Source organism: Mus caroli, chromosome 15 (assembly GCF_900094665.2).
Source record: "Mus caroli chromosome 15, CAROLI_EIJ_v1.1, whole genome shotgun sequence".
Taxonomy (NCBI): Eukaryota; Metazoa; Chordata; class Mammalia; order Rodentia; family Muridae; genus Mus; species Mus caroli.
The window spans coordinates 23,613,686-23,630,398 of record NC_034584.1 but is presented as its reverse complement, the minus strand read 5'-3'; the positions used below and the strand labels follow the sequence as shown (position 1 = coordinate 23,630,398).

The 16,713-nt window shown below is 41.3% G+C and overlaps 1 protein-coding gene across 1 annotated transcript in view; it reads right to left on the bottom strand.

Moving 5' to 3' along the window:
* Window positions 1–16,713, bottom strand: part of Dnah5 (dynein axonemal heavy chain 5) — a 249,534-nt gene that overhangs the window by 211,094 nt on the left and 21,727 nt on the right. The window contains exons 4-11 of the mRNA XM_021183130.1: window positions 12,955–13,115; window positions 11,994–12,215; window positions 9,264–9,401; window positions 8,109–8,285; window positions 6,716–6,829; window positions 5,819–5,926; window positions 3,922–4,044; window positions 2,549–2,764 (exon numbers count right to left, since the gene is read on the bottom strand). Of these exons, the coding sequence (XP_021038789.1) occupies window positions 2,549–2,764; window positions 3,922–4,044; window positions 5,819–5,926; window positions 6,716–6,829; window positions 8,109–8,285; window positions 9,264–9,401; window positions 11,994–12,215; window positions 12,955–13,115 (1,259 nt within the window). The remainder of the gene's footprint in view (window positions 1–2,548; window positions 2,765–3,921; window positions 4,045–5,818; window positions 5,927–6,715; window positions 6,830–8,108; window positions 8,286–9,263; window positions 9,402–11,993; window positions 12,216–12,954; window positions 13,116–16,713) is intronic.

Genomic DNA, 16,713 nt, shown 5'->3' with positions numbered 1-16,713 from the left:
ATGGTAAACTGATTCCCTCAAAGCTGTCTGTTTAAAGAAAACGGTATCTTCTACCTCTCGTGGGTTGGTGCTATTTGTTTTACACACAGTGAAATTCTGTCCTCCCTCATCCAGGGGAACCAGCCAGGAAGCATCATCTCATCACAGGGTTATACAGATTATTTGGACAAATATATACAATTAAAGCCGCCTGTGAAAATAAGCAGGTGGTTTCTCAAATGTCCCATGCAGTAATCACATCTGAAATAAGCTAAAAAAGAAGCCCAGAGTTGAGTTTAATAAAACATCATTTTGGTTCAAAGGCTTAAATGATCTCAAAGAATAAATAGACAAGACTTTAACAAAATAAAAACCAGATAATAAGAAAATGGGGGAGCTATGATAACCTCAGAAGAGATGTGACCCCCAAATCAAATACTTTAAATGAACCATCGAACACACTCTAGTGCTTCCAAATGCTCTAGAATTAATTACTCCTGTTCTCCTGTACACAGCCAGTTTGTGACTGGAAAAGTATAAATTAAGCGATTCATCTCCTTGAAAACACTATTATCAGAAGCTCTGTTTGCTCAGAATGATGAGAAGTAATGATTTGTGATCGTTCTTAACCAGGTCCTAAGCCGCTCTCAAACTCAGAGCCCCACACTGTTGACAGAGCATATAAATTTTATGAAGAGTTCTGGGCCTCCTTCCACGGTCTCCTCTTCAAAGTCATTTCTGCTTAGGCATCATTCAAATCTCTCAATATACAAAAGAAAATGCACAAGATGTTCAAGTTCTGGAACTAAGTCTACTCATGAAAACATGGCACTCTTCCTTGCTGTCCCCGTGTGGACAAGAGTCTTTACATATGGAGACTGTGAGCATGCATGTGGTATGTGGCATGTTTGGGACAAATGTGGGAAAGCTGCATTAACCTTTTCAACATGTATTCTATTTTAATTCAATTTTGTTCTTTTTTAAGAATTTCATTCAGCATGCTATCATTCTTTGATATCTACATACCTCCCTCTTCGAACTCCTTCCATGTTCCCTCCTACTCCCTCTCAAATTCATGATCTTGTCTTCTAAAATCATTATTATTACATATGTGATGTACATGTAACATATGTGATATGTACTTATGTGCATATATATACATAGGTATTATATATGTGTATATAATTATATGTATATATGTGTATGTATATGTACATACATACATGTACGTATATGTATATATCACATACACCTAACAAGTCTATTTATGTGTATCTATGTTTAAGGCTAACCACTAATGGATAACCCATCCCTGGAGAAGGCTGATTTTCTTTGTCTCAGCAACCACTGGTTGTCTGTAGCTCTTCAGCTAAAACTAGGGCCTGTAAAATCTCCCTCATCTACATAAGCATTGTTGACTAGCATGGTCATTATGTGGGGCTTGTTTAGGCAACCACATTGTTGAGACTGCGTGGGTGTGATATCCCTGTCATGTCTAAAAGACAAGGCAAATCCCCGGCCCTCTGGCCCTTACAGTCTTTCCTCACCTCTTCCACTGAGCATCAGCTGTGAGGACTCTATTTAAATGTACCATCTAGAGCTGGAAACCCAATGATCTCTCATTCTATAGCTTCTATGCACAGGTGTGTTTGATAGGCGTGCATGAGAGTGCACATTTGTGGTCATCACAGCCTGCCTGTGCAGTCAGAGAACAACCTTGAGAATCTTTATCTCTCTCTTCTGTGTGCTCTGAGGATCAAACTCCGGTTGTGAGGCTTGCAGGGCAACCATCCTACTGGCTCTATATATACTGCTAACATGTGTACAAATAAAATGTATTCAGATACATACACGCCACTCAAGTCTTGTGGCAAATAGTGCCTGAGATACAGTGTGTTCTTCACCAACTATTGTTGCATGAATAAAGTAAGAAAGGGGGAATGTAAAAATCTACATACAAGGAGATGAGGGAACTCTGAATACAGGCAATGGCCATGGGTGTATCAAGGAATCAAGGTATAAAGAAAGCTACCTGGTTTTCTCGTTCTAACTACTTCAGGGCTATTTGGGTCTTGGTGGTGTGTAAGTACATAAAACATATTTAGTACTGGAAGCATAAAATCAAATGTGAAGCTTCACAGCTTCTAAGTCAGATACCAGTTCTATTTGTATATAAATTCATTAAGTTGTATGACTTTGAGTCTGGTTAATTTTGGTGTGTCGTGATTTTATTTATTTGTAAGATTTTTTTAATAATAAAATTGATTTTTAGAAACTAATTTTTGAAAGGAATCATTATATTTTAACCGTTCTCTTTTGTTACTAATGAAAACGCTTTTTCTTAAAGATGATTAACTTGAAACGATTGGGACTTCATCCTTGTAACCACACACCTGAGAAGAATGGACTAGTACCGTTACGCAGTTCTCAAATAAATCCAATTTTCTTATTATTAAAGAATCCAAACATATTTTATATTATGTATTCATGATTTGTCTAAGTATCACTGTTCTATAAAATATTTAAGGTTATGGGCAGTGACAGGAAATCATATTTAAATGTGTAATACCTGGTACTTAGTCGCCATGTCTTCCAACCCCTCTATTTTGGAATCTTGCAGGACTGAGTATGTCTTGAAGGTAGTGAAGATGTCCATTATCTTGGCCAGACGTCGGTGGAAAGTTTCAAATTTTCCAAAAATATACATCTCACTAAAGTCAAATTGTTTTTCGCTTGGATTTTGCTTAAGCTTTTGTTTTGTCTCCTGAAAGCAGGATTGGTATCCCTGAGGGTCAAGAGCAAAGAATATAAGGAAAGCCAGACTTGGGTAGAGAACAAATCCTGAGCTCAACCCCAAAGATGGACAAAAGGGAAGAGGGGAAGGAGGGAGGGAGGGAGGGAGGAACAATGGGAGGAAGGAAGGGAGGAGCAGGGCTAAGGAGGGGTTCATCTATTTCTCAAATGAAGGTGGTGACAAAGTTAGACTGAAAATCTTCTCATAATTGTATTCCTTTCCACTTAGCCATCAGTCTGAACCATTATCTTTCCCCGTCTTCTTTTTTATTAGCTATTTTCTTTATTTACATTCCAAATATTATCCCTTTTCCAAGTTTTCCCTCCAAAAATCCCCTATCCCTTCTCCCCTCCCCCTGCTCACCAACCCACCCACTCTTGCTTCCTGGTCCTGGCATTCCCCTACACTGGGACATAGAACCTTCACAGGACCAAGGGCCTCTCCTCCCATTAATGACTGACTAGGCCATCCTCTGCTACATATGCAGCTGGAGCCATGAGTCCCATCATGTGTACACTTTACTTGGTGGTTTAGTCCCAGGGAGCTCTGGGGTTAGTTCATATTGTTGTTCCTCCTAGGGGGCTGCAAACCCCTTCAGTTCCTTGGGTACTTTCTCTAGCTCGTTCATTGGGGACCCTGTGTTCAGTCCAGTGGATGGCTGTGAGCATCCACTTCTGTATTTGTCAGGCATTAGCAGAGACTCTCAGGAGACAGCTTTATCAGACTCCTGTCAGCAAGCTCTTGTTAGCATCCGCAATAGTGTCTGGGTTTGGTGGTTGTTTATGCTTCCCCCATCTTCTAATCCAACAAACTACTACTTTAGTGCAACTCAAGCTCCTTGGCCCCACTATTTCAGTAACAGAATCACTTTATTCCACCTCCTCGCTGGTCTGTATGATACTTAAAACTATCTAAGGTTAGTTACCAGTGTATCTCAGAACTTCAATAGAAGAAATGAAGAAACTTTCTCGGCATTCCTTTTAACACTCAATTTTCTTAGCAGTGAAGTTATTTTGCAAAAAGAAAATAACTACTATTCCGTTTAGCAACCACAAACGCCATTGTTGTATGATTTAATGCGGTCCCAGAAACGTAACACAAAGAACAAGACACAGGGGGAGCACACTGCCGAGCTCCAGTACCTTTACCTGCTTGAGCTTAATCGCAGCTGCTATTTTTTGCATAACAATCTCCTGAGGCTGGCTCCAGATGGTGGCAGTCCCATTGTTGGTGATATGGGCTTTACATGCAGATATCATCTGATTTGTCACCTGGAATTTTCCCGAAAAGATAATGTCAGGCACATAAAACTCTCGTGAATTATGAATCTGAGTAGAGCCCTCACGTCTTCTTCCTCTCAGAATCCAGTCTGTGACCTTCATCTCCCACTTTGCCTTTCCCTCTTGACTCTGATCAACCTTAACCCTCTGATACAGTCAAAATCCACAGTCTGGGTTGCGGTTGGCAATCCCAGAATGATGGAGGAAGGGCCATTGTCTTCAGGAAGGAAGCCAGTGGTAAGGTACTTGGGGCAGTGAATGGCTCCCAAGACACAAAATAGAAATACAAGACTTGAAATTAGGATGGGGATTTTCTAGGAGGAAGTGGGATTGGTGGAGTTAGGAGGAGGTGAATATGGCTCAAAGCTATGATATGGGCATGGACAGTCAAATAACAGATTCTAAAGTGATCTGTGAAACCAGAGTTGGACACACCATGTAAGGTCAACCATAGGGTTCACACATTTATGCAAAGATGAAGACCTTAACCAACCAAAGGATTGGCTCCCCTGTCTAACAGCCACAAGGGTTTCCTCTGCAGGTCCCCTTCCCTAATGTCAACCTCATAGTTAACTAACACCATGTAAAGTGCAGTGAAAAATATTAGAACGAGAACATCAGAGAAACATAGATAAAGCTAATGTAGAAAGCCACTAAGGTTATATTTACCCGTCCAGACTTTAAAATATCTCCTTCAAAGCCTTCCTTATTGCTTGTAAATAAATCAACAGCATAATTAAGTTGCTGTGCAACATAAAAGGGTTGGTACCAAGCAGGTCAAGAAGTGAGAATAGGACTGGAGAGAATAGGACTGAGAATAGCCTCAGAAATGAAGAACACTTCTTGTACTTATGGAGGACCCAGGTTAGATTCCCAGCACCCATGGAATGACTAAAAACCATCTGGAACTCCAGGTCTAGGGGACCCAGTATCCTCTTCTAGCATATTCAGATGCTGCACATGCACATGACACACAGATATCATATATGCAAGCAAAACTTCCATGCAAATAAAATAAAAATAAATAACTCTTAAAAGTGAGAGTATAGACAAGGCAATATTAGCCAGATGTTGGTGCCCGCTGGTTTTAGGACTCTATTATGTGCTGGGAGGTGGGTCAATATATAATTTCCTCTCTTCTTACACTACTTGAACAACGTCTATTACAAAAGTTTCTGATCATTTGGTAGTTTCACAAGCACCTACAAATAATATGCATGAAATATCAATTAATCACACAAATAGACTTCTGTGTCTCATTTACCCAGGGAATATTCCCCTCTGACCCAAAATATCCACAAGACAGAGTATGGTCTTATGGTTTTAAACATCGTTCTGGTTTGGGGCAGATCATTTTAACTAGTCAGAAAACTCCTCATCTCTTCATCTCTGGAGTATGAGGATTGTAGCCATGAACTACCGTAACTGGCTTAGCAACATTTCTCATGATTAGAATTTACACAATAGGGAATGATGGCAAGCTAAAAATCACACAGAAAAATTCTGAAATGAATTCTAGTTTTTAATATACAAAATAATAGAATATTTATTGTAGCAATTTTAGGAAACAATGCTTTGTTTGCTAAAACCCACCTGTCACATAAATTTAATCCTATATTGATATACAGAATTTAATTCCATATACATAAGTCCTCTTAAATATAAAGAGCACAGATACTAGATCAAGCCAAGTTAATAGATTTTAATTATCCAAAAATTGGCCATTGGCAGCCATGTGACCACAAACTCTCTCCCACACACTCACCTTTACAAACAGAGATGTGATCTTCTCAGAGGTGTTATAGTAGTGAGAGATGCTGTAGACCATCTTAATTGCATTTATAAGTGTAGGAATTGCATCTATCATAGTTACCTAGAAGAGATTCCAGAAGTTTTCAGGGGAAAAATATCAAATCAAGCAAAATTCCAATTATGAGAGACTAATCATTCTATTTTCATTAAAATAAAGTTTAAGATTATTAACAAAAAAATCTTAAACAGTGCCTGGCAGTTTATACAAATATACTTTATAAAAAAATTATTTCTATTGATTTTGGTGGTGGATCAAAATGTATTTCAGTGCCAAAGACTTGCTGTTCATGACAAGTAGGTTATGCTAACTGTTATTTTTGTAATGTACGTAAGCAGATATTTCCTAAAGCTAACAGACTTCACTACAACACAAACCAATGGCTTTCCCCACAGTTCTTTGGTGAAAACTCTAGACTATCAGCTTCAACATTGAGTGAGAAATGTAAGGCACTGCATTTTTTAAATATAACATTTTTAAATATACAACATTCAAAATAGATAGATGATGGTGATACATAGATGATAGATTGATAGATGATAGATAGATAGATAGATAGATAGATAGATAGATAGATAGATGATAAATAATTAATAGATAAATAGAAAACGGATACATACTAGATAGGTAGATAGATAGATAGATAGATAGATAGATAGATAGATAGATAGATAGATAGATAGATAAGGACATAAGATATAAACAAAACTATGTAAATGTATTTTTTGAGAATATGAGATTTCTAAAACCTTTCCAGCAAACAGTCACATCTCTCAGCTAACATTCAGCACTCCATTCTGCTAGTGCAGAAAGGGTCACTGGTGGACTAAAGGGGCAGAAACCTTAACTCACAGGGTCACTGCTGTACAGAGGGTCACAACATTTCTCCAAGGTGTACAAATACTTGACATTGTCTTTTGCTTCATTGGCTGCGTCAGTGATCCTAATGTCTGTATCTCTCCAAACCTAAGCACGACACAGAAAAACAATGTTCATGCACTTATCCCAGATGATTGCAAAATAAGAGCTACTAAGCATCACCCTTAGCATCTCCATTTGCTTCCTGTCTCCTGCAATCAAAATAATGAGTCTTAGAAGGACGTGGAAGAGCAAGTCAAAAAAAGTTAACTAAATGTTTCAGGGCATTTATTTTTGGGTTTCTTTTGTATACTCTATTCTAACAGAGAGCAGCACAGCCCTGCAAAACCACAGCTGCCTGCAGTGTGGCCACCAGACCAGTTTCCTGTCTCATGCTCATATTTGCCTTATGCTCTCCATTCCTACCTGAGTTCTCCTTCCCCCGTGGCCCCATACTTGTGTCCATTTGTTGACACAGTATTTATTTTAGCTACCAACTATCTGTCAAGACATTTAAATGGAAAGATATCTAAATATCAAAGGGGATATAGCATGCGTAATTGGCTTTATGCAGTTCCTAGTGGTAGCAATTCTGAACTGTCCTGTATCACAATAAGTGGTCACTCTAAAGCACATAACGTAAGAAGAATGGCTTATGACTAGTGACTTGCTGCTAACGATATGACAGAAGCCACGATGTTTCGCTCCTGCGCTTAGCTTGTAATGTGCCTCCTTGGTTGGGTACCCTCTTACACATTCTGAACTTCTCTTTAAAGGAGGCCTGGTACCCCATCTGCTAGCTGCCTGTAGAGGGGAGCATGTGGTGAGAACTGAAAGATGCCTCTGATGAACCAAGAGCGGCCATGTCATGAGCAAACTTGGGAGCAAGCCCTTCCTGTGTGAACCTGCAGAGAAGCCAACCGCTCGGATGCAGCCTCCTGGGACCCTTGAGTCCAAAGCAGCTAGTTCAACTACACCAAGATTTCTGGTCTGAGGTAGAAAAAAGTATTCTTTTCAGCTGATGAGTTTTGTGGCAATTTGCTTTTCAGTATAAATACATGAGGACGTAAAACTTCACAGTTGCTGCATCTGTATTGTCTGAAAGAATGTGTGCATGTGTGCATGTGTGCGTGTGTTCTTGTATAGTCATATGATCATATTATATCTCACTAATTGCAATGTTCACCATACAAGCATAACAGCCAATACATGTCTTTAACTTGAAGGCTAATTCCCAGTATCCAAAGTTATGTGATAAATGTTACCCAGTCTTAAAGATTTTCATACTGGTGAAATATCACCTTTCTGTCCCTAATTGCTCTGTGGAGTTGGGGATGGAGAACTCTTTTATTCACATACTGTGAATCGTGGCAAAATGGCTACGAACCTTCAGAAGCTTGGACTTGGCCCCAGCAAGCACTGCTAGCACAGCCTTCACGTCGGGGCTTTTCAGTTGATCTAAGAGGTAATTAAATCTGGAGAGCCTTTGTTTCCAGTGCTCCAGCTCCGCTCGGGGCCCCACATCGTCTGCTTCCTTCCGCAGCTGACTGTTCTCAGCAAGGATCTGTAGATGCAGAGGAAGAACAGTTGTATGAGATCTGAGGTATAAAAGCCCTGCGTGAGCAGGGAGAAAAACGGAACAGAGAAATGACACTGTGTGAATCGTCATGTATTTTATTCAGTTCCATGGCTCTAATGATGGACTCTGACTAACCCAAAATGCACCTTTTATTTTTTTCCAATTGACTTTCACTAACAATGACTTAGGTGATGACTTTGAATGAGCTCCGGATGCCATGAATATATGCAGTTTCCTTGCCTGTTCTTTAAATGCATAAACTGAAGCAACACAACCTCAAGAAACCCCATGCCCTAAGCAGGGTGATTTTATATGTACATAATGTTTGGATGGAAGAGTCACCTCCACTTAGCACGTTCTCAAAACTTTGGCAAGGTTTTATTTTTATTTAGGTATATATGTGTGATTGTGGCGGAGGATTGCCAGTTAATGCAGGTAACTTTGGAAGCCAGATAAGGGTGTTGGATCCCCTAGAGCAGGAGTTCCAGATAGTTCTACATCGCTTGATGTGAATGCTAAAAACTGAACTCAAGATCTCTGCCAAAGCAACAAATGTTCTTAGCCACTAAGAGCCCTCCGCCTATATCTATCTGTCTGTCTGTCTGTCTGTCTATTTGTGTGTGTGTGTGTGTGTGTGTGTGTGTGTGTGTGTGTGTGTGTGTAGCTCTCAGTTGAAGGACACATGAATTGGAGACCTGTTCCATACTTCTGCAGAAGTTTTCTCAAGAAGAATCAGCCAAGTGTAGCTTTCTGGTCACTAAGTTCACAAAATCACCTGTTTCAACTTCCTCAGAGCCCTGTTCTTCCTTAATAATGATCATAAGTAGAAAACACACTGAAGCTCTCTTCTTTATTAGAGTATTGTGGTATGAGATGGGGACAGTGAGAATACCAGGACAGAATTCTTCCATCAGTGGCTCCGGTGATGTGGCTTCTGAATGACCAGAGGATGCTGGGAGTTACCTGCTCCATCTGTTTGATCCACACTCGCATGCAACACTCTACTTTTTCCACAGTCTCGGGATTACTAGCTAGAGCCAAGTAGTCCATGGGTTCCTTCAGAGATTTTAGTTCAACGATGTCACATTTTTGAAGGTTCACCTAATTAAAATTAAGATTATAATAATAAGAAAATGTTTTAAAATGCCAATATACATTTTTTTTGGTCAATTTGGGTCTACTTGGAGCTCAACAGAATTTTAACATCTTTCCTACCTTGATCACTCAAAGTGTTTATTGAAAGGGCAATGACTAATAATGATAACAGTAACAATACTTTCTTTTCTCTATGTCTTTTTTTTCTTTATGTCTTTTCTACAAAAGATTCTAAGGTCAAATGGGGGGGTGATATTAAAGAGAATATATCATGAAACTAATAAATAATTAGAAATATTCACCAAGTTATAACACCACAGAGAAAGAGTCAACCTGAAGGAAATCAGCATGGGTGGTGGAAGTGGGTAATTCTTACTATCACTGAATTCTTTCTTTAAACTAATGAGAGAAAAAGATTACCATGCCTTCGTGGTTAGCAAACTCAATGCAAATGCTTGGGTAGAGTTTACAGGGCACCAACCCACAAATAAGCATGCGTGGTATGTCAAATCACAATATGGCCCTCTCCGTTTCTACGAATACTTCCCTTCTGGTGAAATTGTCTCTTAAATGAAATTGTTTCTTAAAACTTGTGTGCATCTCAGAACTCAGTGCTTGGATTTAATTTGGTTTTTACCCTCAATAGAGGTATGATTTATATCTCAGCATGTTCAGAGCCAACAGAACTGCCATTGCTAGTTGTCACTTACAAGATCTAACATAGCATCCCTAAATTAAATAGAGCAGCAAAGAGTGCTCAAGAGAGATAAACATGGAAGCGTGTGGAGGTACCTTGCACTACCAGGGTCTGCCATGGTTAACACACCCACACTGGAATTCCTCCTATAGACTGCTCATTGACTTCCTTGTGATTCATAAGAAGCAGCAGTCATCTCTGATAGTCTCTGGTCCTGCCTTCCGAATGCACTCTTTCCCAGGAGGATGGTTTTACAGGACTTTAGTTCCAAGCCGAGTTCTCCATCTCTACAGTTCAAATAGTATGACTGGGAAATCTGATTCCACAGCCACCTCCTTCCCCACCCTCACGGAACTCTCACAAACCTACTCAAGTAACATAAGCACCCAAGACCACTCTGTGCTTTTGCTGCCACTGATCCAGCCTGGACAGGTCTTCCAGCACTCCTCCATGGTCCTACACACCTAGTTAATCATACATACAACTAAGATGTTAGCTGCAAGGAACTCCTATCCCTATCTGAGTAAACTTTGCTCAATGCCCCAATACATCATTTGGCTAGTATAGTTTCCACTGGAAATACCGAAACAGGCTCAGTATTCCCTGGAGTGGTGGAGAGCTGTCTTGCTGTGGTCACCATAGGAGCCACAAATGCCTACCACATATCCCTGACTTTGGCTGGTCATCTTCACTTGCTCACCTTTCTGATCCTGTCTCTATGCCCCTCTCTGTATCTCTGTCTCTGTCTCTCTCTCTTTCTGTCTCTCTGTCTCCCTCTCTGTCTCTCTGTCTCTCTCTCTGTCTCTGTGTGTGTGTGTGTATGTGCCTTTCTCTGTATATGTGTGTGTGTGTATCACATGAGTGTGCAACTACCAACCTCCTAAATCATTAACGAAATGTACTGCAAAAGTCATATAAGAGACAAATCTCATATTTGCCAAGCTTCTTATTAAAAACTGTTTTTGTCATAAGCTAAACTACTATACTCAACTTCCTCTAGGCATATTAATTCCAGTTTCCTTCTTCCACCCCTTCTGTATTTCCCATCCACCCCATCCTGCCCCTTCCTATTTAATACACACACACATATACCTGCACACATATGCATACACAGCAACACACACATGTACACTATACACACACATACACATACTCACATGCACACATATACACATGCCACACATACACACCACTGTAACTCCAAACCCCTTTTCATTTTAGGATATACATGAATATCTCAAGTGTTCCGTACTCCATCTGACAAACTGAGTGAAACCTTACATTTCAGCCCGTGGGTCACAAACTCTTCTGGGGTCAAACAACCCTTTTACAAGAGTTGTATATCAGATACCCTGCATATCAGATGTTTACATTATAATTCATAACAGTAGAAAGTTGTATTTATGAAGTAGCAACTTCATAATTTTGTGGGTGGAGGTTACCACAGCGTGAGGAACTGTATTAAAGAGCCACATCATTAGAAAGATTGAGAACCACTGCTATAAACATTCTTAAAGACCTCAAAAGCATTAAGCCATGCACACTGTGTTTAAATCAAGCCACAGTCACATCCTAAGAAGATGCTAAACTTACGTACAAACACTGTCAAGTCTTTCAACACAGTAGAATGAAGCCTGTGTATGAAAAGCATCTCCCTCGTATTTTGTGGGGTTTTTTCTTTTTTTATTAGATATTTTCTTCATTTACATTTCAAATGCTATCCCCAAACCCCCCTTATACCCTCCCTCCACCCTGCTCCCCAACCCACCCACTCCTGCTTCCTGGCCCTGGCATTCCCCTGTACTGGGGCATATGACCTTCGCAAGACCAAGGGCCTCCCCTCCCATTGATGGTCAACTAGGCCATCCTCTGTTTTTAATGAGCCACTTGCTCCTTCTTACCTTCTCCTTCAGACTGTTCTGTGCACCTGACAAGATGCCCACAAAGCCTTCCAGAGAACTCAGGAACTCCTGCCGAATGCTGGATGCATCCTGTAGCCCCTCGAGCTCACCCCAGCCATGGCTTGAGGCCCTGAGAGCTGGGATGAAGATGTCTGAGAGCAGACGCCTCACGCTGTTCAACAGGCCCCCATCTGCCGTGTCTAACGTGTTAAAGCTCACCTCCTGGAAGACAGGTTCATCACCTTGTATCGTCAAAATCAGCCTCAATCGCAGCATAGCAATAAAGTCGCTGAACATGTTAATTAACCAGATAGCAAGTGAATCACTTTATTTTTAATACCCTGTTTGAAAAGGATACCTTTGTACCAGTCCAAATTATAACCCTCTGAATAAAAAAAAATGAAATAAATTGGATTCTAGATGTTTACTGCTTTATTTTGCTACAGGAAAATAACGAGGTCACACAACCTCTAAGAGACAGGGAGCAGCTATATGGGTGGACTTTGTTTTACACAGAACATAAAGTTGTATATCTACCTTTTGAAATCTTGTCATTAAGTAAATTGTTTGGTGTGAGATTCTTTTGGAAAGAAAAGAGCTCCCTCTCTACACAGAGAGAATGTTGTATGGATATTTTATTAGTAAATTGAATATCAGTCCCTGGTTATCAAAAGAGAAGAAGGCAATATCTTCTTAATTACCTGTCAAGTCCAAATAAATAAATAATAAGGGGGGTTTTCTTGCTAGCTAGCTAGCTATTTATTTATTTGTACATGTATCATAGGGATTAAAATGAGAGCCTTGCCTATGCTAAGCAAGCACTCGACCGCTAAACTAAAGCCCCAGCCCTGGAAGGCAGCTTTAGATACTTTAAATAGACTGTGGTTATCACCACAAGACAGAGTAGAAATGAGCAATGCACATGGGCTTGGAGATCTGAGGTAAACGGCTGTCTCCTTACCCGGTGGATGTTCTCAGGTGTAATGGCTTTGGATGGGTCAGACCTGATGAAGAACACACATGCTCCCATAAGAGCAACATCTTTCCCTTCGGTCACAAACACCTTGGGCTTTTTCATCTTTCCGGAGACAGGATTCACCCCTCCTGAGGAGCCAAAGTGCCCTACAAATACAAAACAATTTTAGTCTCACAATTGCTGCTTGGGGTGTACAGGGTTGACATCTAGCATGGACATTCCTTCTAGAAATTACTATGGCTGACCTGCCCATGTGCTTCAGACAGACCCATCTCTTGGATAATCTCTAGTCTCACCCTGAAAGAGATCTAAAAGGGTCTGCTGGGTTCCAGATTATGGGGTAACAGAAGGCAGTAAAAGAGATTGGGGTGAGGAGAGGATGGGAGACAAAAATCATTGATTGGCATACACTGTCTTCCAGATCTCCCCTGGGCATCACGTCTACACTATTAAAGGTTACAGCCTTGAGGCACCTGTGAGCTTTCCTAAGATGTACCAGATGCAAGATCAAAGCCAGCCTTAACTACAAAACTCAGGACTCTCACTTCAGTGACACCATCATAATCCAGGCAGCAGGTTAGTTCTCTAAATTGCTAGTGTAAGGCCTGTGCAGAGGTAGGATGACAAAGAAACCAATGTTCTTGCTCTAGAGCGAGACCAGGGCTTTAGCCTCCATCTGCTTCCTAACCACATGATCTTACCCAATAATTTCTCATTTTATGTGTATGGGTATGGGACCAGGGAGCCATGGGACCCGGGGAAGCGGGGAAACAGGCCTGGAGCAAGAGTCAGTTCAAGGTATGTTGAATCTCATCCTTAGATTGGCAGGATAGGTAGTGTGATTAAAATTCCCTTTCTCTTATTTTGAGTAAAAAAGGTAGAAGATTTGATTTTCATCTCAGGTTGTAGAACATGAGCTATATAAGAAAGCATGTTCAGCTATAACCATGCTCAGGGTGAATCGCCCGTTCCATACAAACTGCACAGAATGAGAAGGGCTTACAGCGCCCAACATACAAGCAAAGCTTTGTGTTTCCCTCTCACTCTCCTTTGCAATCTTTTCAGCATGACTAGTTCTTCTAACCTTGGAGCAAGATTCAAGCCCTAGGATGACTTTTCAAGACAAGAAACTCTTATGGCCATTTCAAATTGCAAACACAGTATTGATTAAAACAAGAAGACTATCCAGTTGAGCAAAACGAGTTGGCCATAAGTGAACTCACTCTTTGCACTTGCCTCTGCTTCCTCTGACCCTTGTCCAGGGCTTCTGAAGGTTTCCACTTGTGGCATGAGAGAAACTCATGATTCTCCTTTGCTTCCTCCTTTATGCTAACTCAGCCCAGGCACATCATTGTCTGTATCACATCTGGAATTCCTCCGTATACAAATGAGGCATCCCTAACACCCTAGCCCCAGCCAATGATGTAGACTTGCCCCAATACCCACTCATCATCTGCCAAAGGTTTAAAGTCTTTGTTCTCCACATTAAACTGATCTGCCTCCAAGAGTCTGTTCTCTGTGAGCTCACCTCACCTGAGGTCTCTTAGCTCTGGCCATCCTGCCCTGCCTCCCCTCTCAGGGTCCACTAATTGTGAGCATGGGCTGAGTGTGAATGGCATGTGGGTGTTCTGCCTGCCACTATGTTCCCACATGTGTGACTGGTGCCCAGAGAGGCAGAAGAGGTGTCAGATCCACTGGAACTGGAGTTGTATATACTGTATGGATACCAAGGGCTTGACCTGAATCGACTGCAAGAGAAGCCAGTGTTCTTTACCCCAGCAGCTCCCATAGTGTTTAAAAATGGGATAGGCTATTCGAAATTACCCTTTTTTTTTCCTGTAAAATGTATGCAGGGTTATTTTTGTGATGATTAGAGGAGTTTGTGTTTGTGAACCACTTATAAAATTCTGTAAGCGTATTAGCTCATCAAGCATGATCAGAAAAACCTGAATGTTCATGATGGTCATCCAAGATCATTGTCTGCAGAGTGGCTCAGTTAGGTACAACAGAACATGCTCTATCTTGTCCCTTTGCGTTCAAGTATGGATTATGTCCTCAAGTGAGTTGAAGGTTCACCTTCTGCCACTAGGGAGAAGGTGTTGCTCAGCAAAGAATGTGGGGTAAGGTAGTGAAATGGAAATTGTAATCTGAGCCCTAAGAAGAAGCCTGCTCCTCCCTCCAGGTGCCTCCTCCTTCTGGTGCTGAGCTTCTGAGTAGGAATTTGGTCAAAGACCCCAGAACAGGGAAAGCTGGGGTATTCAAATGAGGCACACCTCTCACTACCACACCCAAGTCTTATTAGCAGATTAGAGACGTACACAAGACAAGGAATTTCAACCAAAACTCCAAGATAGGGGGAGATAGCAGAAAACAGTCTCGGGAACAATCTGGGGTGTGAGCAACGATGCATAAGAAGTGTGAAATCCTTTCATGTTCGCTTTCCGATCAAGAAGGAGGCATCCATTGTCCTAGCTGTCCCAGATCTGAGAGACTTCCTGGGACGCTGAACTCCAAGTCAGTGCTAGAGCCAGGAAAGTTTCAGCCAAGACAGTTTCCACCCTCAGTAAGAAGCAGTGTCTCAATACAACCTCCTGGAAAGTCCAAATTATTTATGCCTCCTGGACCTTAGGTACACAATGGGCTGGGTCATGGTGCCTATTGCCAATAACTCCAGGCCCAGCATTCGATGTACAGAGAAACATGGGTATGAGATGGGAGCTAACCAAATGCCCCCAGCGGAGATGATGTAAGCACTTCAATGGAGTAAGTACTTCATTGAGGCAGGTGAAAGGATCTCTGAGAAGAGAACGTTCCATGTAGCCACTTTCCATTGCTCAAGAGCAACTCTGGGAGGGTGCCAAACAGAAGAACCCAAGCTGCCATGCACTGAGGCAGAAGGCTGCCATACTATGAGGCCAATCCCTCACTGTGGGCTACACAGCCACTGCTCCATAATGACCTGCATGGCTACAAGAGCAGGAGCTCACTGAGCTCAGCAGCAGCAGTCAAGTGTAAACGTCCCTCTCAGCCTTACTTCTTGACTGTGCCTGGCCTCAGATGTGAGGCAGACAATGGTGTACTCTGGGCTGACTTAGGATGAAGGAGAAAGCAAAGGAGAATCATGAGTTTCTCTCATGCCACAAGTGGAAACCTTCAGAAGCCCTGGACAAGGGTCAGAGGAAGCAGAGGCGAGTGCAAAGAAGAATTGGTTCACTTATGGCCAACTCGTTTTGCTCAACTGGATAGTCGTCTTGTTTTAATCAATACTGTGTTTGCAATTTGAAATCACCATAAGATTTTATTTTTCCTAAGAATGTCTCAAAAAAATCATCCCAGGGCTTGACTCTCGCTCCAAGGTCAGAAGAACTATCCATGCTGAAAGATTGCAAAGGAGAGTGAGATGGAAACGCAAAGCTTTGCTTATATGTTGGGTGCTGTAAGCCCTTCTCATTCTGTGCAGTTTGTACGGAACGGGCGATTTCACCCTGAGCATGGTTATGGCTGAACATGCTTTCTGATATAGCTCATGTTCTACAATCTGAGATGAAAATCAAATCTTCTAGCTTTTGATTCTTTTTACTCAAAATGTAATGCACTTTTTGTGGGAAAAAAACAAATTTATAACTAAAGAAATATCAGACATTCAAGATTTTCACATATAATCCATTTCTCTCTCTCTCTCTCTCTCTCTCTCTCTCTCTCTCTCTCTCTCTCTCTCTCTGTGTGTGTGTGTGTGTGTGTGTT